Below are 25,660 nucleotides of genomic sequence, written 5' to 3'. Positions count from 1 at the left end.
CATTGAAAAACTACTAATATAAGAACTTATTACAAATGGATAATGAAATAAAACACAAACAAATACAGAATGAAACCAGTTTATTTTTAGCAGTAAAATAACAGTTTAAGATATATAATAATATATTCCAGTGTATATCATTTACCTTTTAAATTGACGACTAACAGATCATTCTTATACTTTAATAGATTTTATTATGCACTGTACAAGTGTAAGTAACAGTTTACATATATTGTGATTGCATTTTAAAGTGCCAGTCGTACTGAGAGGCCCCAAGCGACCTCCTCACATTCAACGTATAATATACTGTCAACAATACAGGATAAAGATTATTGTGCGGATTTCAGTCATCAAAAACACTTTGAACAAAGACAAGATTAAATAAACACTCATCTTTCACAAGTTTCAAAGACTCTAAATACAGTATGGAATATCAATAAACCTATAATAAATGTTTATATTACACAATCTTTCAGCAGCCTGAGGACATTTTCAGCCTTCAAAGTTTGTGCTTTTTGCTTTATTCATTTTCTCTTGTTGTTACTTTTTTACACTAAATGCATCGCTATAGTCGCCTGAGTAGAATATTAATAAACAGATTAAATATCTGTTATAGTAACTAACATATTTCAAATAATTGAGGATTGCTCATAACATTCAGTCAAATATACACACAGTTTACACACATTATAACACACTGATTGCACAGAGTTAAGGGCCTGTTGAACAACAAACATTATGTTTATATAAATGTCTATAGATTATTATCTTTTATATGCTTGCTTATAATATTGAGTGTATAGTAAAATGTATGGCACTAGTTCAGTCTTTGGCTCACAAGTACACCACTGGACTATAAACATTAAACGTATTTGATTATAATAATTTTTTTATAAAATACAAGTGAATAAACATTACAAATGGAAAAAAACTGAACCTTTGAACACACCTCAGGTCACATAATAATTATATATTCATTTCAAAGTACTAAAAAAATGAAATACTTATGTTTCACCTCACAAAGGTGCCGAGTAGTCGCTTTATATGACCTACTAACAAGGTAAGATCTAGGAACACAACACTCAAATACAGTTTGTATCACAACCACTGGTTTACACACAGACCCCACAACTACACAGGAAGGGGTTTGAGCTTCATTGAAAGGGTGCTGCGTCTTGTCTTTATATATGTAGTATGTACAAACAGAGCACCGACTGGTACACACATCAGAGTACGATTCCAATGAAGTTAAACTATGCTGTAAGGTGACTGTACCTACCGAGAAGTTGTTATCTGCAAGTTAAATATTTAATAATATAGAGGACAGAACATATTGGACCACAACACAATGTTGAAACATAGCCAATAAACGTGCAGAACGCAAAGTCTGTTGCTTTGAGTGGATGTGTAAATGCATTGTGCATTGGAGCTGAAATCGTGGCCTCCATCCAGCAGAGCGGCGCTCTCACAGGTCATTACCCAACCTTTCGATCTCATCGATAAGGAAATCGATGTCAGATTTGGTGGCTGCGTGATTCGAGACGACCATTCGGAAAAAGTTGACCTTGTCACCCTGTGGCTGGTATCCTACCATGGTTGTACCGCACTCCATCATCATTGCTTTGATCTTTGGCGCCACCTACAGGGGAAACAGAGTAATTGAGATATCTAACATTGTACAGTCCGATGTTGGAATTTGCATGCCAATGAACCACACCAGTGTACGTGTAAGGTAGGAGATGAGATGTAATACCTTGTGTAGCTTCTCTCTTCGTTCGTCTCCGTCTGGCATGCCGCGCAAACTCGGTGGAATGTACCAGAAGCAAACATTTGTATGCTGGGGCTACAAAATGAAAGAGAAAACGGTGCATTACAAACACTATCACAAAAATAAAACAATTCTGTCTGTCTGTGTGTGTGTGAATAGATACAAACCTGGCCTTGAAAGACCATTTCATATCCCTCACGGTTCTTGATTTTGTTGTAAAGATAATCAGAGATCTCTAGACATTTGTCAATGTGCTGCTCGAACCCAACTGTGCCCTGCATGCAACAAGTTGGTCAACAATGTGAAGAATACATAATGGTTACAAAAATACTGGATTCGTTAGAAATAAACTGCATAATAGCAACCTTAGCTTTCCACATGAGCCAGAACTTGAAGATGTCCACATGTCTGCCACACTGGATGGCCTTGTCTCCTGTGTCGTAGGTGACATCGTACTGTTTGTCTGGTTGGAAGAGATATCCAGCAGACATCGAGTTGCAGCCCTGCAGGATGCCCTGTAACAGCAGTATTGTGTCAAATAATGCTTAAAATAATTAAAACAGTCGATTTCCATGCAGGCTGTAAAACCAACACAATCTCATGGCAATTTGTACATATTTTACGAGGTGGGAAATTCGTACGACCAACTTCGTACGTTATTGTACGCATGGGCGCTGGAACCATTATATATGGTTGGTTTTAGCAGCCAACCACTTTACCCATTTTTGATTATTTTTGAGTCATGCGTGGTGATGTGATGCCAAGATGGCAACGGCAGGCCCTGCCAACTATTGGCTTCAAAAAAGCTCTTCACAAACCTATGGCTGACATCATGGACACTACGTCCATATTTTTTGCAGTCTATGGATGGACAGTTTTTAATACAAATGATATTGAGCCCTTTCACTATTTTCACGCATATGTCTGTCCACTTGTCATAACGACATCAGTCAAATGCATTCCACTAGACGAATGCCCTAATAAATTAAACTCCGTTCCGCATTTTAGCTACAGCCTTGACTTCCACGCTACTTCTTCCTTAAATCGATAAATAAAACTCCATTTCATGTTTTCAATACTTTCACCTGCTTCAATCAAGACACAAGACTTTTAGGCTATACACAGAAAAAAAAGACTTTCTTACTTAAAATATAAAAATATCTAAATATTCTTAAATTAAGATGTATTTTCTTAATGAGCAAAAATAAGTAGAGTTTTTAGACAAAAAAATGTAAGCAAATTTGTGCTTAAAACAAGCAAAAAAAAATCAGCCAATGGAATAAGAAAAATTTTCTTAAAATAACTGTTTATGAAAAAGTAAACTTATTTCAAGAAAATATTTCTTATTCCATTGGCAATTATTTTTAGCTTGTTTTAAGCACTAATTTACTAAAAGTTTATATTTTTTGTCTTAAAACTAGACTTATTTTCATTTTGTTCATTAGAAAATACATCTTAATTTAAGAATTTTTAGATATTTTTACTGCAGTCATTTTTTGCAGTGTAAAAGCAATTGTTTATTTAAACACTGCAAAAATGACTTTCTTACTTAGTATTTTTCTCTTGTTTTCAGTAAAAATATTTAAAAATTCTTAAATTAAGATTTTATTCTTGATGAACAAAATGAAAATAAGTCTAGTAATAGGCTACTTATTTTTAATGACAAAAAAAAAATTAAGTAATTTTTTGTTTGAAACAAGCAAAAAAAAAAATCTGCCAATGGGGTGAGACAATGTTTCTTAAGAATTTTCTTGAATTAAAGGTATTGCGGAGGATTTTCTTTTTCCGGGTGGATCATCAAGACTATTGGTCCTCCTAGTTGTCAATCAGGAGTGTTGCTCAATTGCATTTTTTAAAAAGTGGAGAAGGCGGTTCTTTTCTAAAATTCAAGAAAATTCTCTGCTATACTTCTTAAGTGTTTAAGAAGATTTTTTTCTTACACTGCAAAAAAATAATTTTCAAGAAAAAAATTCTTTGTATTTTTGTCGTGTTTTCAGTAAAAATATCTAAAAATTCTTTAATTGAGATGCTTTTTTGATGAGCAGAACGACCCAAGAAAATAAGTCTAGTTTTTAGACCAAAAATGGGGTAAGCAAAAAATCTTGAACTTTTTTTAAACACTAAATTCAAGAAAAATTTGCTTACCCCCTTTCTTGGGTTGTTTTGTTCATCAAAAAAAAAGCATCTTAATTTAAGAATTTTTAGATATTTTTACTGAAAACAAGACAAAAATGCTAAGAATTTTTTTCTTGAAAATCATTTTTTGCAGTGTACCCCATTGGCCGACTCCTTTTGCTTGTTTTAAGCACAAATTCTCTACAATTTTGTTTTTGTTTAAAAACTAGACACTTTACACTAGAAATAAGGTAATTTTGCTCATCAAGAAAATGTATATTTAGATATTTGTGCTGAAAACAAGACAAAAATACCAAGTAAAAGAAAGTCATGTTTTGCTATGAAAGGCACAAGAATACAAGAAAATGGCATCTACTTCGGTACATGTTTTGGACCCACCCATATTTTTTTGCTCCCGACGCCCATGATTGTACGATTTGCTTTCCCCCATGTGACGTTGGGTTTACGGGCAGGGTAAGAGGTGGGATGTCATTATTTTTTTATTCAAATAATTGTATGTTTTTGTATGATTCACTTTACGAATACAAATTATCCAACTCTTAATGTCCGTATAAGCTCCTGTGAGATCAGGTTGGAAAAAGCGTCTGTGTGTAAGTTGTGTAAGTTTAGAGACATCAGTCTGTGTATGAGTGTTTTCTTACCTTCTCTCTGACCAGGATGGCTGAACATTGTAACGGTACACCCATCATCTTATGAGGGTTCCATGTGACTGAGTTTGCCCTGAAACATAAACAACAGTTGTCCTGAGGTTACGTTGCACCATTACCGTGATTTACCATCATTTGTTAAGTTTGCCGTTCACATACCTCTCAACGCCGCTTAACTTGTGGCGATGTTTCCTAGACATCAACAGACTTCCACCCCATGCACCCTAGAGACATGCAAACATCAATGATTGTCCAGTACATTTCTTCAATGCATTAATTATAAATCAATATCAGTGTACTTTCTTCATCAATCTGAAAGTACAGATAAAGATATGAGCCGAGTTAAACTTACATCCACGTGTAGCCACAGGTTGTATTTCTCACAAATGTCAGCAATGTCATTGATGGGATCGAATGCACCGAAAACTGTGCTGCCAGCCGTCGCATTCACAAACAACGGCACGTAACCCTTAAAATACACAACATTTATCACATTTTCACAATATGGACATGATAATTACCTAATAATAATGAAGTGTTAGTATATAACAGCAACATTACTTCATTAACAGAAGGACTTGTTAGTATTTAAAGGTCAATTCATTCATCAAATGTGAGAAAATCTGCTTCAGTATTGATCCATTTATCTTTTCTGTTAAAAAGGTTAAATACACCCAATTACAAGTACAGGATAGTGCAGCCTATAGTGGGTGTGGTTAGTGTGCATACTAACTTTCTGTTTGACATCGATGATCTTGGCCTCTAAATCCGCTGGTATGACACGCCCCCTGAAACAAGATATCCAATAAGAACTAAGAGAGTATCTCAACCAGTGGCTAATATCCTATATAATATTATAATAGCAATACATTTTAAGCCATTTCTAAAATCTTTTACTTCCATAATGTGACCTATTTCTAATTGATATACAGTCTAAAATAGCACTAAAAGCTTGTAATCATAGAGGAAACATTTCCAGTGCCATATAGCACCTATGAAGAACCATCGGGCACCAGATATGGTTCTATATAGCACAATATATGGTTCTACATAGGTGCAATATGGCACCCAAAATGGTTCCTCTATGATTATGAGCCAGTGAAGGACTTTTAGTGCTATAGCACCGTTTGTTTTATGCAAGTGATAGGAACAGTATTGTAATGATACCTCTCATCTGTCTTGAGAAGGATGACATTTTCTTTGCCAAAGCCCAATACAGCTCCAGCCTTTTTGATTGAATAATGACTATACAAAACAACAGCAATGTTCATTAAATAGACAAAATACTACAAAATAATACTAGGAAATGAAATGATTAATGATAGGACAAAAAAAAATAGCATGTGAAATATCCTGCTGGTTTATTTGAATAAAATAAGACCTCTAGAGGGAGACAAATCCTGTGTTTGTGCTTATTTTTGTGCCGGTTTACTGGTTTCATATAAGCAGTAAATACTCACATATTCAGAAGTGAAGAGCACAAGTCTTGGTGCAGCAGACATGCCTTTAGTTTTGACTTCTGGGAAGTATTTATACCTCGCAACCATCACGCTGTACATGTTTGATATGGCGCCTCCTGTGGACAAATGAAGGATTACAATGTGTTTGTTTCCAGGACCATAGACAGCAGCCTCCCCCCTCCAAAAAACTTTGCATGATATCAAACTTATTACCTCATGTGTTTTTATATTCCATGAAACACACAAGCTACCCTTTTCTATACAATGAAAGTGTATAGAAAATTATTAAAAATTATTATAAAAATACGTTTTAGCCTTTCTCACAATAAGCTTTCAAAACCCTCAGAAGAGTATCAGACATAGATTGTAGTCTAGTAGTCTAGTTTCTAGACCCAAATTTTTAAATTTAAGTGATTTTGTGCATAAAACAAGCAAAAAAATCTGCCAGTGGGGTAAGCTAATTTTTCTTGAATTTTTCTTGAATTTAGTGTTTAAGAAAAATTTTCAAGATTTTTTGCTTACTCCATTGGCAGATTTTTTTGCTTGTTTTCTGCACAAAATCACTTAAATTTGATATTTTTGGTCTAAAAACTAGACTTATTTTCTTGGGGCATTTTGCTTATCAAGAAAAAGCATCTCCATTTAAAAATTTTTAGATATTTAAACTGAAAACATGACAAAAGTACTAAGTAAGAAAGTCATTTTTTGCAGTATAATAATTCGTTAAAGCACAATATATAGGATTTCACCACTAGATTTGCAAAACAAAAACAAAGGCTTAATGGCATCATGAAGCAAAGTCAGCACACTGCAAAAAATGATTTTCAAGAAAAAAAATCTTAGTATTTTTGTCTTGTTTTCAGTAAAAATATCTAAAAATTCTTAAATTAAGATGCTTTTTCTTGATGAGCAAAACGACCCCAAAAAAGTCTAGTTTTTAGACCAAAAATATCAAATTTAAGTGATTTTCTGCATAAAACAAGCAAAAAATCTGCCAATGGGGTAAGCAAAAAAATCTTGAAATTTTTTCTTAAACACTAAATTCAATAAAAAATTTTGTGCAGATTTTTTTGCTTGTTTTATTCACATAATCACTTAAATTTGATATTTTTGGTCTAAAAACTAGACTTATTTTCTTGGGTTGTTTTGCTCATTAAGAAAAAGCATCTTAATTTAAGAATTTTTAGATATTTTTACTGAAAACAAGGATTTTTTTTCTTGAAAATCATTTTTTGCAGTGTAGGCCTATTATATAATATCTTACAGTTTATTTTTGGTATCTGGTTATAGATGACTTTACCTGGTGAGAAAAGTCCATCGCCATCACCATTAGGCCAGCCGATAATCTCCCTCATCTTCTTTAGGGTCAGCTGCTCCATCAGAACAAACACAGGTGCGATCTCATATGTGAACCTGCATGAAGAACACATGTTGACACCATATTCAGTAAATCTGTGTTGTTATTCTTTACTGGATAACAAACGTTTAACAATCCAAGTATAATAATGTTTAAATGGTTATTTTATTACCTGCTCTACGACCATTAAATTGTTTTGCTTTGTGACATGATTTTTATAACAAATAAGTACATTTTAACCCTAAATTCAGAATGTTATTACTTTTGTCTGTCTAGGTTGATTATTGTTTTATTCCAATAACATTTTATTTATTTTCCATAATTTTATTCATCATGATTTACACATTTTTTATTTAAATAAGCGCAAAATAAATTAAATACTTTTTGCATTAGTACAGAGAATTGGTTGTTGTTTACATCTACCAAATAATGTCATAATAATAAACTTTAATATTAAATAGACTTATATTGTATTTATTTAAATTTTTTACATAAAATATATTTATTTTAGATATTTTATATAATATTTTATTTATATAATTATTTATATAATATTAATTTTATACAATCTCATGGCAATATGGCCTATTTTACGAGGTGGCTAATTCATATTAATTTGTACTCTCGCTTTTACGTTTTTGTACACTTTGCTTTCTTCCCTTTAGTTTGGGCAGGGGTTTTATTTATTTATTTATTTTTAATAATCATAAATTTAGATTTTGGAGTGACCTGGACATGTTCGTGATTTTTTTTAAAGGTTCACATTAGGCCTAATCTACCTTCAAAGTAGGGTACTTCAGAAAATGACAGCTCGTGACGACACAACATCTCCTCCATCATAGATATCCTGTCCCTCTTTCCCGCTTTGAATTTCACTAATTAAAAGACGCCTGCGATGGGTCAGATAAGGGTTATTTAAATGAAGGCAGCCCATGCTCAGATGACTATCTGTCCGTCTAAATGGACGAGTTCGGCGTGATGGAAGACAGACAGCACACAAATGAGAGAACAGCTGCGCAGACGAGATAAGAGCGCGCGTCGACACAAATCCATCTCATTCAGAGAAAGGACGGAGGAAAGTGATTGAGTAAGTGATGAAACAAAACTAGGACAGAGAACGGCCTCAGGCAGACCCGTTGTCACGAAGCAGGACAAAGATTTAAAACTATACAGCTAGACCATACATAACATGATTCTAGCCGTCATTTCTATGCGGACGCATACACATCCCTCACATTTGACAAATTGCTTCATCCATTTGTCTATGTTTAACGTTACATAGAGAAGAAAGCAACAGGAAATTTAATACCAGCCTGAATATTGTAAGCCTTTATGTCGGGTTTGCTCATATATTCACTGTAATGTTATGAAATTCGATGTTAGTGTGATAAGCAGGTTATCTATAGACCAGAATATTATAGGTAAGCTGTATCGTGAAAGTCATGGCTGAAGAGTGTCGTTAGGTAATGTATGTAACCCTTCAGCCGTAACTTATTCACGATAGAGGACTAGCCTAGAGTATCTTATTGTTATGGTTACCGCAAAATACAAATATTAAACCAAAAAAATTTACCAATGCAACTTTCATTAGGCCAAGTAAAATCTTCCGCTGGAAAAAATAGTCCTTGACCGACTGTTAACAGTAAGCGAATGTTTCACCGGTTTTACTTTCTTTACGTTAAGGCCTGCTGAAAAAAAAACAGCATACCAGAAAGACTAGCATATGTTGTGTTTTGGTGCTGGTTTGCTAGTGAACACCAGCTAAACCAGCACCAGCTAAACCAGCACCAAAACAACATTAGTACCAGCATCCCATGCTGTTCATACCAGCAAGACCAGCATATGTTGTGTTTTGGTGCTGGTATGCTGGTAACCACCAGCTAAACCAGCCTCAAACCAGCATAGACCAGCATAATTCCCATGCTGGTTTGATGCTGTTTTTCTCAGCAGGGCAGTGATAATCGTTGTGTGTTTTTTGGTGTATACTATCAGCAAAACCATGGTTTTACTACACTAAACATGGTTTAACTCTGGTTTTTGAAATGGGTTATTTACAGTAACCATGTTTTTTTTGTTTTAACTGTAGTAAACCTTGGTTAATTTTCATAAGAGTCATGCAAGTCAATTCAACCTACTATTTTATGTTTTGGCTTAAAAATTTGACATAACTTATAAATTCAAGTTCAAATCTTTCAAATTAAAGTAACATAACATATATGTTGATTTAAAGGGACACAAGGCAAGTCTGAGTATTATTTCTCTACTAGCTCCCCCTAGTGTCTGGGAGTAAATGCTTTCTATATCTGAGACTTTACGAGACTGAAGGACACCGGGTCGGATACAGCGAACTTGCAAGTGGGGTATTCTTCCTACAGACGGTAGGGGCGGGCGAGAGAGTCTTCATTCGTCATGTAATGAGTCATTTAACCATATACCGACTTACGAAGATGATTTATTAACATAAAAATGCTGCCTTGTGTCCCTTTAACATCCTAGCAACAACCTAACAACCACCTAAAACACCTAACAACATCCACATAGCAACAACAGCTATAGCAACACACATTGCTATGCAGGTTTTTTTTACTTGGTCCACAAACAATCCATGTAGCAACCACAAGAACACCCGAAGCTCATAGTAATACCATGAGAACCAAAACCGTGCCAAATTAACCTCATGCTAACAAATTTTTGCACATGCAACCATCACATACTCTTCATAAAGTTTAAAATCTCATGTTTTATGTGCAGCTATTTTAAGGGTATGGGGGTAATTCAGTGCGTATGGGCATCAGTCCATTAGCCATCGGTCAGCGTGTGTCACCGCTGATGGGAAATAATGGGTGCGAATTAGTCACAGTGAATAATGACAGCTCGTTGATTCAGTGAATCACAGACACTAAGACACTCCCCTCAATCTTCTCACAAAGCTCTTTTCAAGAGAGAGAGAGCGAGAGAGAGCGAGCGAGAGAGAGAGAGAGAGAGAAAGAGAGATGTGTGTGCATGTGTTCTGCCAGGAGGCAGGGACGGCAAAAGCGACGCTCACAGCAGTAAAGAAATAAAACGTTTTCAAACATAGCAGGTAAAATCCTTTGGAATTGGGGCATTGACTGGTGGGTGGTGGATGAAACCGTTTATCCCTGCAGCAAAGAGAGGCAAGGACATATATAAGATGAAGAAACGAGTGAGATTTCTGAAGGCCTAAAATGTTTTAGCAAGAGGCTGAAGAGCTAATCGATGGGCCATTTTTAGCCTACGTAGGAAAAAATCTAAGGCATCATACACTCTTAAAAATAAAGGTGCTACATGATGCCAATGCATAGACAAAACCATTTTTGGGTTCCTCAAAGAACAAAGTCAATTCATGTGCTTTGTAATCAAATGCTCTGCATATGGGTGAAATGTTATTTCAAATACACTCACCTAAAGGATTATTAGGAACACCATACTAATACTGTATTTGACCCCCTTTTGCCTTCAGAACTGCCTTAATTCTACGTAGCATTGATTCAACAAAGTATTCTTTAGAAATGTTGGCCCATATTGATAGAATAGCATCTTGCAGTTGATGGAGATTTGTGGGATGCACATCCAGGGCACGAAGCTCCCGTTCCACCACATCCCAAAGATGCTCAATTGGGTTGAGATCTGGTGACTGTGGGGGCCATTTTAGTACAGTGAACTCATTGTCATGTTAAAAAAAAATGATTCGAGCTTTGTGACATTGTGCATTATCCTGCTGGAAGTAGCCATCAGAGGATGGGTACATGGTGGTCATAAAGGGATGGACATGGTTAGAAACAATGCTCAGGTAGACTGTGGAATTTAAACGATGCCCAATTGGCACTAAGGGGCGTAAAGTGTGCCAAGAAAACATCCCCCACACCATTACATCACCACCACCAGCCTGCACAGTGGTAAGAAGGCATGATGGATCCATGTTCTCATTCTTTTTACGCCAAATTCTGACTCTACCATCTGAATGTCTCAACATAAATCGAGACTTTTGTAGCCCATCTGCCTCAAGGTTGTGCGTGTTGTGGCTTCACAAATGCTTTGCTGCATACCTCGGTTGTAACGAGTGGTTATTTCAGTCAAAGTTGCTCTTCTATCAGCTTGAATCAGTCGGCTCATTCTCCTCTGACCTCTAGCATCAACAAGGCATTTTCGCCTACAGGACTGTCGCATACTGAATGTTTTTCCCTTTTCACACCATTCTTTGTAAACCCTAGAAATGGTTGTGCGTGAAAATCCCAGTAACTGAGCAAATAGTGAAATACTCAGACCGGTCCGTCTGGCACCGACAACCATGCCATGCTCAAAATTCCTTAAATCACCTTTCCTTCCCATTCTGACATTCAGTTTGGAGTTCAGGAGATTGTCTTGACCAGGACCACACCCCTAAATGCATTGAAGCAACTGCCATGTGATTGGTTGATTAGATAATTGCATTAAGGAGGAATTGCGCAGGTGTTCCTAATAATCCTTTAGTTGAGTGTATGTGCCACTTAAAAGGTTTTATTTCTGTTAGGATACTGCCTTAAAAGGCAGCTGCCTATGTAGACAGCAAGGCAACTGAGACAAACCTCATCTGTATGCTTTACAGAAGGTGAATATGAAGAAAGGGTAAAATTCAGGTTTAATATCGAAAATCAAAGTCACTGCTCAACACCATCTATCACCACCCGACATTTTAAATGTCAGTAGCACTGGTGGACATTCTTTATGTAAACTGTGTGGAAAATCACTTACCAGTAACATCTAAGGCAAATGCCACAGGGGGATCACTTTGGGCTCTGTTAAACACTAGTGAGGTGTCTTGCTGTCTATTTCCTACGCAGCTGACTTATAAGGTAACATTCTAATCGAAATTTAACCTAAGCTACACAATACAGTAATGAACAAATGAATATATACACTCTTAAAAATAATGGCGCTTCACAATGCCAGAGAGGCAATTTTTGGCTGAATTGTTCCATGTATAACCTTTAAAGGACACCTAATGTGGCCATTTTTACAAGATGTAATGTAGGTCTCAGGTTTGCGCAAAATCTCTCTGTAAAGTTTACCCCACAGATCATTTGTTATAGCACGTCCAAAATGCCAATATTTGGGTGCAATCAAATATGTGCTGTTTTCATACCTGTACCTTTAAATGCAAATGAGCTAAAGCTTCTCCCTCCCTTCCCAAAAGAGACAGTGTGCGCTGTTAAAATAGATCTGATTCCTGTGAATACAGTTTGAGATATGGAGGACAGCGTACGACTTGCTGAGGGCTGAAACTATGGTAATGCAGGACTTTCAGTCAGTGGGTGTGGGCGGGGCTTTATCAGTGTGACATCACATTGATGTAAGAGAACCAAACCATCTTTGGTTTAATGGGGATTAAAAAAGAAGTGGGTGGAATTTTTTCATTGAACGTGAAACTATCGCGTGCACACGTGAAATTATCGAGTTTAGTTTTGCGTGCTCACATGAAACTTTCGCTTTCACGTGTGCGAGCGATAGTTTCACGCGCGCACGCAAAACTAAACTTTAAAAAAAAAGAAAGTTTCACGTGACCACATGAAACTAAACTTTAGATTTTTTTACTCCAATGTCACCTTAGGGGCTCGGTACTTTTATTCATTCCCCGCCAGCCTTTTTTTTTTAAAGTAGCTCGCCAGTTTTTTTTGTGATTTTCACAAAAGTTTCACAAAATGCTTCCAGGAAAATTTTCTTCTAAAAAATATAAACATACAAATAAAAAAACAGACCTCTGCTTTTAAACAAACAATAAACAAACAAACAAACAAAACGGAAAAAAACATTCATCCTATCTTTATTTTTTTCTCTGCTTATAAAGACTTTAAAAAAAATTTTTTGGAAAAAGCTGAAGTACTTGCATTTTTTGTGAAGGAATTTTGTTAAAGATCAGATTCAGAATGATTATCAAAACATACAGAGAATTTAAAATTAGTAAATATTTTTTGCTTCAATTTTTTATAAATTGTTAAATACACCATCTAGTGGATAATCGCGCTATTACAGATTAACATAAAACCTCACGTTTTTTCATGCAAATGTTTTCTCTTAATTGACAAGATAACTCATAAATGGGGGGAAAGAGTTTCACGAAGGTTCTTTGTAGTGAAAATATTTTCTTTATATTATTAAATAAGTGTGATAGAAATGGTTCCTTAATAAACCTTTGACTGAAAGGTTCTTTGAGAAACCAAGCATGTTTGTTTCATTGATAGCAATGCATTTTGGGATTTCTACAAAGGATACATGTGAAGCCATAGAAAGTGCAGTCTAGTTTTGAAAACATATTTGGTTTAGCACAAATATGTAAACCTACAAAAATTTCAAAGTGTGCATACATGGATTTCATCTGATACTAGAGCTCCTTTTTTCCCCTGTCCTGATCTCTGCATGTGTCAGGAATTAGTTTAAGAGGATATTAATCAAAGTAATTCCCTATCGCCAAAAGCCATTGTTCATAGTTATGGCCATTTAACAAGGCTTTTTTCATCCTAAGTGACTTCCATTATAAGAAACTCTCTATTTATATTAAGAAAGACGGCTGTAATGAAGTGCTCGGTCCTTGGAGAACAAAATGGCCTCTGGGAGTGAAATGCAATGGCCAGACTGTACGGCCCGCAGGGACAGACTCTCCGACTGACTGGTCCCAGCTGGCACTGACTTGCTACCGGCCCACAGTCAGACACAATCAATGGGCTGTTAAATAGATTTGGTACAAGTCCATTCTGTGCTTTGGTGCTCTTCGGTGTAACGCTGGCTTAGTCAAAACACAATTTAAAGCTGCATTATCAGCTTAATGAAAAACACATTTGCTGGATTTGTTGTCCTGTATGTTCAGGAGAGCAGGTTGTCAGTATCAGGTTTTGAGTTAAAGTACATGCATAACAGTGGTTTTGTATAATGTATATTTTCATTTATTTTCAGAAGCCTCCTAAATTCAAATAGATTTTGTGACTCTAGTCTATACTCTAAACTTACATTTTAATAGAATATTTTTTGTAATGGATAAAACCAGATTAAGAAACGTTAAAGCAAGTGTCAATTGTGCAATGAAGCCAAGTTTTACCTTAAAGAACAGGGACTTTTTTGTCAGTTTTGCATGTTCCCAATGTGGCAACTACAGCCCAAATAATGTGACAACATGCCCCAGTAGACTTTGAAAATGTCATTAAAAGGACCTTAAAGGGGCCATGTCACGAGACTTTTTTAAGATGTCAAATAAATGTTTGGTGTTCCCAGAGCACATATGTGAAGTTTTAGCTCAAAATACCATATAAATAATTTATTATAGCATGTTAAAATTGCCACTTTGTAGGTGTATGCAAAAATGTGCCGTTTTGGGTGTGTCCTTTAAAATGCAAATGAGCGGATGAAGTGCAAACACTGATCACAATGATTGTGGTTTGTTGAAATTGAAACTTAATTGTGCTGTGAATTATTTTCTCTGTCTCTCCCTCTCTGAATGGCTAAATGGCAGTGCTGTGGTTGGATAGTGCAAATTAAGGGGTGGTATTATTATAATAAGAGCTCCTTATGACATCATAAGGAGAGCCAAATTTCAACAACCTATATTTTCACATGCTTGCAGAGAATGGTTTACCAAAATGAATTAACTGGGTTGATAATTTTCACATTTTCTAGGTTGATAGAAGCACTGGGAACCCAATCATAGCACTTAAACATGGAAAAAGCCAAATTTTCATGCCATGGCCCATTTAAGGTATGTGTGACCTGAAAGGGCAAAAATAATTACAATGGTAAATTACTTATTTACAAGATTATAAACAAAGTTAGACACTTTTAACAAATTTACAAGTGTTTAAACAAATTAACAATGAGCGAACAAAATTACAAGTTTTAAAACAAATTTAAGTTTTTTACGGAAACCCAAGCCTCCGGTGGGAAGAAACCCGGAATTCGGAAGTCAGTTCGGGTTTTGTCACACCATGTCATCCCTGTGATTCCTTTGAAGTGTCCTCCTGGGTTTGAGTTTACAGCACAATGTAAACAAACTCGTCACGCTTTCCCGTTTCAGTCTATGTAGCCCAGGGAGCGAACAAACAATGCAGTCCTGATTAAAAAGTTTGGAGCACCCTCTCTTGTTGTCTGTAGCATTAGCTAACTAATGCTATTTCACTTACCTGAAAATAAGGTCCAATATCTATTTATATTTTCATAATCCACGCAGGTCTTTGAGTCACTCGGGAAGCGATTAAAGGATATATATTATCACTCTCTTTCCGTAAATAAGATGTACAGCCTACACACAACATCGTATTCACAACTCTCATGTGATTTACGGTGACACTTCCGGGTTTCTTCCCACCAGAGGCTCGGATGTAGTAAACTTGTAAATTTGTTTAAAAACTTGTAAATTTGTTTTTAATCTTGTAAATAAGTAATTTACCATTGTAATTTTTTTTTTGCACTTCTAGGCCACCGTATATGTGTCTATGCATTAACATAAATAAACATGCAAGAATAACCCTAAGAAATATTCTCTGGAGTAAAAATTGTGACAACTAGCCCCAGTCTCTAGTACTAGTACAAAAATCAAACTATAATTTTCAGCGTGATGTATCTCAGATCAGTCTACACTGTCATTTCTTTCCAAACCACCTTTTTACTGAGACCCGCATCAGTGAGTTATAGGACAGAGATGTCCAATGGAAACGCACAGCTCCAGTGTAGCTATGAAATGTCTAACTCTGAGTCTATAGGTTAATCAATATGCAATCTCGCACGCCTGCAGGGCCTGTGGTTCCAGCATCGCGTGCTATCACTCGATACAAGGTTGACAAAGACAGGACCTCCAGCCAAAGCATTAAAACAAACACTTTACATAACCTCCCAGGAACGGAAATACTTGCATATATAACACGGACAACACTGGCGGTCCCACAGAGACCAGCGAGAGGAGGGGAGACTGACTCGATGTATCACTTACATATTAGTGTTAGCAGTAGATGTAAGCCATTCTCCCGCAAGACCAATGATGTCCAGTCCAGATGAAAGCTGATTAAAAAACCTAGGATGACCTGCGAAAAGAATTCATAAAGAAACTAAACTAAGTATGATATTACACAATAAACAACTCAAGTGCAACCTAATGCAGTGGTTCCCAAACTTTGGTTATATTTGATATTGGTGTACCTGTTCTCACTCCATACTTGAGCGTATCCCTGCAGTCCACCAGGATCTGCTCCAGAGACTCCGGTTGGTCAGACAGCTCCAGATTAAAGCCCTCCATTCCCTCCAGGAGCTGGTGGGGGTGATGGAAGTCCAGGACTTTGGTGGATCTGTCAAAGGTCTTGCGTACATAATTTGTGAGGATTTCCACCACCTCCATGAGAAACTGGATTGTGGGTTCCTCTCCATTTTTAGCAGGCAGTAGATCTGGTATTAAACAAGCCAGCATATATAAGAGGCTTTCTTCATGTTTCATTGGAGATTTTACCATATAAGGACCATTTTTGTCTAAATGGTTCTGTAAAGAACCTTTAACATGTGAAGAACCTTTCGGTTTCGCGAAAGATTCTTTGTGGTGAAAAAGGTTCTTCAGATTACTAAAAGAAATGGTTCTTTAAATAATCTTTGACTATATGGTTCTGTGAAGAACCAAAAATAGTTTTTCTATGGCATTGCTGTAAAGAACCTTTTAAGCACCTTTATTTTTAAGAACATTTCTTTAGATATTAAAGGTTCTTTATGGAACCATTCAGCCAAAAAGATTTATTTTTAAAGGGATAGTTCGCCCCAAAATGAAAATTCTGTTATCATTTACTGTACAAACCTGTATAAATTTCTTTGTTCTGATAAACACGAAGGAAGATATTTTGAGGAATGTTTGTAACCAAACCAATCATGAGCCCCATCCACTCCCATAGTATTCTTTTTTCCTACTATGGAAGTCAATGGAGCTCACAAACGGTCCGGCTCCAAACATTCCCCAAAACATCCTCCCCCGTGGTCACCAGAACAAAGAAACTTATCTAGGTTTGCAACAACATGAGAGTGAGAAAATGATGACAACATTTTAATTTCTGGGTAAACAATCCCTTTATCGGTGTAGTTCACACAATATTTTAACAATAGTCAAATTGATTATTAAAAATATTACAGTATATACAAAATTGCATAATATTGCATTTTAATGAAAGTTCTTCAAATGTTTATTACATAAATTTGACATATATTAACTATTTCTATAGGCCACCACCAAATGTGTCAGCAAATAATAGGCTATAAGGAAAATTGTGACAAAGTCCTTATTATTATAATTATTTTCAACAATAAATTTCATTAATTATATTTTTAGATCAGAAATGCATTAGATACATTGCATGATGCAGAGATATATTCATAAATGTTACTACTGTCAGAAAAAATGGTACCAAAAAGGTACAAAACTTCAAAGCTACATTTTTGTACTTTTTTTGTGTATGCAGCACATTGAAATGTTGTACCTTTTGGGGTAAACTATTATATCCCAAGGACCTATTGTGTACCCTAAGGAACAATTTTGTGACAAAACAATTAACTGTACCTTTAAAGGTACACAATAATGTACCCAAAAAGGTACAACATTGTATTATGTTTACCTGTTAAGGTCCAAAACGGAACCTTAGGGTACCACCAGAGCGACGGAAATTGAACAGTATTAAGCATTTTTTTTTCTGACAGTGTAACACTTTAAAATTGGGATGCAAAAATACCAAGAACCCAAATTTTTAGTGTGCAATTAAAAATAACACTCATATTTACAGGTAGTAGTATTTTTTATATGATCTTACCCCGAGCAAACAGGTTGGAGAAGTCTGTCTCTGTGCGTGTGAAGTGTTCATTGTTGTCACACGACATCTGGTTTTTGGAGCTCTCCTTGAAGGCGCCCACCAAACGATTTTTGTCATCCAAACTGTTGTTCTTTTGCAGGAAACCTGCATCATTACAACACGGGGAAGAATTACAGAACATCCTCAACCGTGATGCTGGAGGTTTGGAAAGCAACTATAGGCTATGAAAGCAGCTGTTTAACGCGCGCGCGCTCGTCTGATCAACTAACAGCAGGTTGGACTCTTATAGGGGGATTCCAGAGGTGTTTAATGGGACAGTGCTATTTATGGATTGGTCAAGGTTCAGTACTGTAACCATGACATCAGATCTGAAGAGGTTTCTTTGGTTCACAAAACACTGTTAAACATGGGTGAGATGAGGTCTATCCGTCCCCCACTTCACACATTCCGCTTGAGTGCCCAAATGGCTTCATGTCATTAGCTGCCGACGGGCGCATTCAATATACTGAAGCTGAGATCTATTGAGGATGTTTTACTGGGGCAACTTACATGAACATTGACAAAGAACTTTAAAAAAAATAGACAGAAAGAGACCCATGGCGTTACAAAAAGCACTAAATCTTGCCACGATGCGCGAAGCATCATCAAGTGTATTGTTAAATAATTTGTTTTCATTCATTAATGTTTAAATTATCCTCTTATTTTGATTGATTTATTTTAGGAGATTTGCACTGTTATAATGTAAAATATGGTAACTGACTGTAAAGAATACAAAAATGATTTACGGCGCACCCGGCTTTTTGCTCATTAGGTCTCGGTTCGTCTTTGCGTGCTGGTTATCTCTCTCATTCTGAGCAAGACTATCACACAATATTATCAGTAAAAACAGGCGCATTGAGGAGGGTCTTTAATGCCCCCCTCTACCCAACAGCAGCTCATCTCTCACATTCACTCTCTCAGTTCTGATAAGAGCTAATGACAATTCAATGCCGTAAATCTTTAGCGATGGCCTGAACATCAATAGCCGACATGATTTTATTGCGGCTATCAAAATGGATTTTTCTGTTTTCAATCACGGTAAAGACCAAATACTTTAATCACAAAACACTGAATGAGCCTGATCATCCTTTATTTTAAATGCTATTTTATACGAAAAATATTATTTAAACAGATAAAATAATAAATTATGTTATATAAATCACTGTACAAAATTATTAGCTTATTTATATGTCAATTTAGATTTTATTCGTTTAAATAGAGCATTACGCATTTATTTCGTTTTGTTAAGCTAATTAATTCACTTATTTTTTCTGTGTCAACAAACACAAGCAAACCTAAACGCACAACTGAAATAAATAAATCAAATTATAAATACGAATTAAAAGGATGCTCTCAATATATTTTTGCATATCTGCCAGGTAAAGGCACGTTGCCATATATTGTAAATTCTTATACACCTGCTTATTTAAATGTGCAAAATCATTTCACGCCTAGATTCACTTTTATTTTAAATAAGATAATCCATCTTAAATTCAGATAGCCTGACTGAGAGGTTGATACACTTCAACTATTTTAATAACCTAACAGAATATTTTTTTATTTTTTTATTTTGTGCCTCTGCTGTTCTGTCAGTTGTAGTGTATAAAATCCCATCGTGATTTTGCTACATTAAAACAAGTGCGTAATATTACATAATTTAAAAAAATTACACAGCAAAAGTTCAATACAAATGGTTTGTCCTTGAGACCTGCATGAAAGTGACAGAACTGGCCTCTGTGAAGACCACACCCTCCCATATGTCGTCATCATCATCATCATCATATTAAAAACACCCAATCCTCTTGGCATCGTTTAGCAGGCTATAAAAAGCAGTGTTGCGTAAAAAAGACAAGTTGAGAAAGACTGAGAACCACCCACAAGGAAACTAATAGACTAGAGCAATACAGGCAGCCCCTCTTTTCTGCTGATATATAGGATTTCACCAGGGAACAAATCCAGTTAGGAAAACGTATCTAACTGACCGTGCAGAAAGTCTATCTATTCAGATTCACACTCACTGTAGTCTTTTTTCTATATGAAATCTCCTTTCGGGCACCTGCTGTAAGATCTCTTTGTCTCGTTCAGTAAATAATGATGAGATTGAACAAGGGGTGATAGAATAGGAAACAAAAGACAAGACCCTGTTCACACAAAGGCCTACGGGGTAAAAACTCCTTGCTGACCTTCAGTGTGATGGAAACGCGCACTGACACCCTATCTACTTGGATGTAGGCATCTACATGGTTCAAAAAAGCAGCATAGCGCGCGTAAAAGTACCCCCATCTTGACACCTTGAGTGACCCTAAGACTGAAATAATGTTAGCAGTGCAGTATATGGATGTGAACAGAACTTACCACATATCTTCATGCCCAGTTTCCTCGTGCATCCGTGTGCAACCCCGTACCACGCGTCACTGGCTAAAACGACATGTTTGGGAGAGCTATTCAGCATCCGGTAATTTATTTTGAATAAAAGCTATATGTATGGGTGAAGATGTGCCTGGGAAAGCGCGAAATGGAGGGTCATCATGCACAATGAATATGCGCAATTTGGAAAATTTGCTCTCTGCCGGGTGTACGAGATCTCGTTTTGTCTTTTATATGTGTGTATTTAGGGTGTATAAAAGTGCTTGATTTTCATTAAGCAATCAATAGAGGCTATCAGAGAGCAGGCAGCAAATAGATGGTGGCACACATCCGGCAAAGAGGCGGTTTAGAATAAGCGGGCATGAAATGAGGTCTCGGACGCGGGCAGAAATTAATTGAGTGTTTGACGGGCGCCGACTTGCCAGCAGTCATACAGCCGCCACAGAAAATGTACAATTGGTAATACATGAATGACCTTCTGCATATTGACCAGACAGATCCGCATATTGGCAGATGCAGACATGCATTTTCAATATATATATATAAAATTGAAATCAAACTGTTCTTACAACATTAAAGCAAATCGAGCAACAACATCCATCAATGCTTTATATCATTCATCATTTTATCAGGCTATAATTTTGCAGTTTTAGCCTATTTAAAAATATATATACACGTAATACAAACACGCAAGGAAGAAATTAAATATTCGTTTGTGTGCACGAGAAACAGGTTGATAGTTAATAAAAAAAGCGCAGTCAATATTATTAATTGTTTGTTGTGTATTTGGCTTATGCACTGGGGTGGGTGGTTGTCTGGGGGCAGATCTCACTCTCTCTGCCCCGGGCGCACGCTGTCACAACGAGGCAATGACAGTGCGAGGCCCCTCAGGTCAGTGCGCGTGAGATAGAGCGTGGCAGGGAGATAATGGCAAAACACGGGCGCGCACACATACACACACACACAGAGACACACAACAAAACAACACAAAACATTAACACAAAATTATATAGTATATTTTGGCCTATTATTTTGGCACAATATTTTTTGTTAATTGTGAACAATGAATTGTTAAATGAACTGTACAAATAATATTTTCGTTTCTATATGCGCAAATGCACATAAATCAGATTTGTTCAATATATTTCATTTACATTTGACTCTGGACTGAATTTTGAAGCATTTTCACAAAGGAGAACTCTGAATTGGGTCTTGATGGCGGGTAATTTTTGTAATTACGCTATTGAGGTCGGTGTGTTGAGAGCAGATGATTGCGCGTGATTGGGCTTATTTAAGCCTTTGCAAAATGCAGGACTATTGTTATACGACTAGGACCATTATTAAATGCAAAAATAGAAAATCTTATTTGAAGGTAAAATTAAGAATAAAATTGTAAATGGTAAAAATGTGAAACAGCAAAAGCAACAGCAAAAGTCAAATACACAACAATAATAACCTACATAATAATAATAATACTAGATTAATTAAAATACTCTCTATCTATCTATCTATCTATCTATCTATCTATATATCTATCTATCTATCTATCTATCTATCTATCTATCTATCTATCTATCTATCTATCTATCTATCTATCTATCTATCTGTACAAGATTCTCTTACAAACTGAGCATGCACGTTTCCAGCTGTTGTTGGGTGATTTGTCAGCTTATAGATATTTCACACGGTGCTGTGTTTTTTCTAAGGCAGTGATGAACATCGCCACCCCACGGAGTAAATAAGGCAAGTGAAAAACGCTTTATCCGGGAAAGACCTACTTGTGGCAGGTTGTCGTAAATTAGCCGTGTTTGGGTCCATATCGCCAGCCGAGGACGAAGGTGCGGAAGACGCCATCAGTCCGGTAGAAACACCTCACTGCTTTGCACTGACAATAAATTCAGCTTTCAGACTGAAGAAATAGTCGCACACTGCATGGAAATAATACGGAATTAGGACAAAACAATTTAATGGCACAACATGGGTTTAACAAGGACTTTATATTCTATTCTGCTTATAAAAACGAGAAGCATTATTTCCAAGCATCAATTTCTGACATGAAATTCTTCCGTTATATCCTTTGTGTAATGGCAGTAATTCACTCCCCATCACAAGGACAATTTGTCTTGCGCCGTCCTGTCATGCTTAGAAATGCGCGCTCTGATAAAACGGCGCACATTACAGCACATCAAAAGGAGAAAAACGCAAAATGCTGTTAAGGAAAAAGCTTCGCAAACAACGAAAGGATGTAAGCTAAAGGTTCTTTAAAAAAAATGATCCGACCTCTTTAACTTGGTATTTTGGATGACGGTCCGGTTCTGGTCTCCAGACGCAACCCTGCCCGCCCGTTTGCGCTCCAGCGCGCACCAGACCGTGAAGTCAGACTTAATTGGCTCTGTAACGAGCTCTTTAAATCTAATCATTCAAAACGACGAAATGAAGAATCTGTTCACTTCACCTACCGCATATATAGCAAAGGCAACGAAGCCAGGATAGAAATAATCTTTATGAAGGTGAAATTTCGATTATTGGTTTTATGATAAATAATGTTTCTTTTTCAAACGTCTTTACGGAAGGTCAGACACAGAATCCATTTGACTGATTCTTGTCCAAAACAAAAAGAAAGAAAAAGACTAACAAAACGACTTATTGATTTCTCAATTAAGATGATCTTTAAATATCATCAAATAACGCACATCCATCACTGTCGGAGTTCGTGAAATATGGCAAACAAATCATTGCGCTTCTCATGTGTTAAATGACCTCATGTTTTTACAGCAGGTAAAAGATCATTCATCTACCAGACCTCTTAGAATATCACGATATTGCCAGAAATAAATTCAAACCTCTATATTCATTTTATTTCAATAGAAAATGTTTCTGCTTATCTCTAAAATAGTGTTATGTTGCAAAAATTGTTTAATTAATAAATAAATAAATGGCTGATTTATGAAGAGGAAGAGCTCTTACCTTACGAAGTCACAGGTGTTTAGGGTGTCAATAAAATCCAGAAAAGACACGCACAGTTTGATTTCACACTGCTTTGGTTACGATACACTTACTTGACATAAGAATAGTAGAAGAGTGGAAATGAAAATGAAAATCCATCGAGCATCGATTCAAAATTCTGAAGACTCCCGACACCAGAGCCTCCAAAATTCACTTCTGTATTTTAGTGGGATCCCCACGCGAATAATATCCACCCGCGTATCTTCAGACTCAGACTCACTATTGATGACGTACTCACTCCATTAGACACATAAAGTTTAATTCACCGAGTATTGTAAATATATATGCATACATACGTCAAAAACATCGTGGGAGTGTGTGTGTGAGAAAAAGATAAAGAGAGAGAGAGAGAGGTGGGGGAATGACAGAGAGAGAGAGAGAGAGAGAGAGAAAGGGAGAGGATGAGATCAATTTATATTGTTGTTGTTTCTAGGCACATAATAAAAAAGCAAACAAATGTAAGTTATTAACAAATAATATAACGAAATTATAGAATTTTATACAAAATAAAGGATGAGAAATAAAAACTAACACAACACAACACAACACTGACATCCACGAGGTGGCAACAGAGAACAGAGAAAATTGTACTTGAATAAAGGATTTTTGGGGGGCAGCGCCCTGGAAAATCACTTGAGCTTCTGTATTATCTCTGTAAAATCATTTTACTAAAAGATAAACACACACACATACAACAAACAGATGTCTAATGCGACATTTTTAAACACACAATGAGATCTTAGACCACTACAGTGACTTGTAAAGGAAGTTTTCTCATTGTAAATAATTAGCCACTTGTGTGAAATGTTGAATATATGAAATTTAGAATAATATATATTTATTTCTATCTATGTCAAAATATCATATATATATTTAATTAAACATATTAAAAGTGTTTCAGTTAAATAATATCTTCAATATTTAAAAAAATATATGTTTAATATATATATTTTGGCTCATGCTATAATTAGAATTATTATTAATAATAATAATAATAATAATAATAACAGACGTTGAGGAATATATCACAGACTTGACAAAGATAAAACAGATCCGATTTATTATTTTTCAGTCAAATGTGTTATTTTGTCTATAGCAGGGCGGAGTTTTTATTTGGCCCCCAGATGGCGCTAAAACGTGTTATGCTTTATTGAAGAGTCACAACTTGAAACAGATAAGAGGACATTTTAAGAAATATTTTAAAGCAATTCACACAAAATAAATCAATGTATATTTAATAAAACCGTAAAATGTAAGAATATTAGTAAAACTTACTTATTTTTTCTTTTGCAAGTTTTTGCACTCTGCAAATTTCACACTGAAATTAAGTAAAAATTTACTTAGAAAAGCTGATTTAAATTTGCCTAACCAAAAAACAGTAATTGGAATTTACTTAAGTTTACTTAAGTTAAATTACACTGTAAAATATGTTTACTTAAAAATATTATGTATAATATTGTTACCAAAACATTTTTAAGTTCTAAAGAGTTACTTGTTTAATGGAACTTACTTGTTTAAATCTTCCTGATTTAATCACGTAAAATGTCTTCTTTTCTTTACATATTTATACACATTATGTTGAGCAAATAAGAAGGGACTGATCTCAGTACTGGCATTAGCACAGTTATTGCTCTTTAAGTGATTTCAGCGTGCACCTTGTCTATACACAAGCAGCACTCTTCTGAATGCACTGAAAAAAATGATTCATTCAATTTACTCAAATTTTATGGTAAGTGGTCGCAATAAATATATTTAAGCTACATTTAAACAAAACAAAAATTTAGAAAAACAAAACAAAAAAACTATTGTTTAAATGTAGCTTAAATAAATTGATTGTGACCACTTACCTTAAAAAAAATTAGTAAATTGAATGAATCATTTTTTCAGCGTGATGGTAACCACAAAACTCAAAAAAAGAAACAGAAACTCTTTTAAACCTCAAAGATAAATGAACATTTAACACCAACAAGTCTTTCTTTTTAGTTAAAAACAAATAAAAAACTGTTTAATTTAAAATTTTACTCTCCAAATGCAGTCCCATGGACAGCATGCTGGGAACTACA

General features: G+C 35.7%; 1 protein-coding gene across 5 annotated transcripts; it reads right to left on the bottom strand.

The window, feature by feature from the left end:
- Window positions 1-63: 63 nt before the first annotated feature.
- Window positions 64-23,920, bottom strand: gad1b (glutamate decarboxylase 1b). 5 transcript variants are annotated; one of them, XM_073870689.1, is made up of 17 exons: window positions 23,559-23,920; window positions 22,370-22,500; window positions 20,580-20,642; window positions 18,186-18,329; window positions 16,546-16,788; window positions 16,340-16,430; window positions 7,312-7,424; window positions 6,015-6,127; window positions 5,719-5,801; window positions 5,285-5,339; window positions 4,904-5,020; window positions 4,711-4,775; window positions 4,546-4,624; window positions 2,134-2,283; window positions 1,936-2,043; window positions 1,754-1,843; window positions 64-1,639 (listed from the first exon to the last, which is right to left on the bottom strand). In XM_073870689.1, exons 2-17 carry the CDS (start codon window positions 22,443-22,445, stop codon window positions 1,466-1,468), a joined length of 1,764 nt encoding a protein of 587 aa, XP_073726790.1. In that variant the 5' UTR covers window positions 22,446-22,500; window positions 23,559-23,920; the 3' UTR covers window positions 64-1,465. The 5 variants fall into 5 exon arrangements, with proteins under 5 accessions (XP_073726790.1, XP_073726788.1, XP_073726791.1 ...); XM_073870687.1 differs by having other exon boundaries at window positions 22,370-22,519; window positions 23,559-23,919; XM_073870690.1 differs by lacking the exon at window positions 23,559-23,920 and adding an exon at window positions 22,872-23,336.
- Between the last annotated feature and the right edge of the window lie 1,740 nt (window positions 23,921-25,660).

Source organism: Misgurnus anguillicaudatus, chromosome 8, assembly GCF_027580225.2.
Source record: "Misgurnus anguillicaudatus chromosome 8, ASM2758022v2, whole genome shotgun sequence".
NCBI classification, from domain to species: Eukaryota; Metazoa; Chordata; class Actinopteri; order Cypriniformes; family Cobitidae; genus Misgurnus; species Misgurnus anguillicaudatus.
Note: the sequence above shows the minus strand (reverse complement) of the source record. Positions and strands in the feature narration are given on the sequence as shown.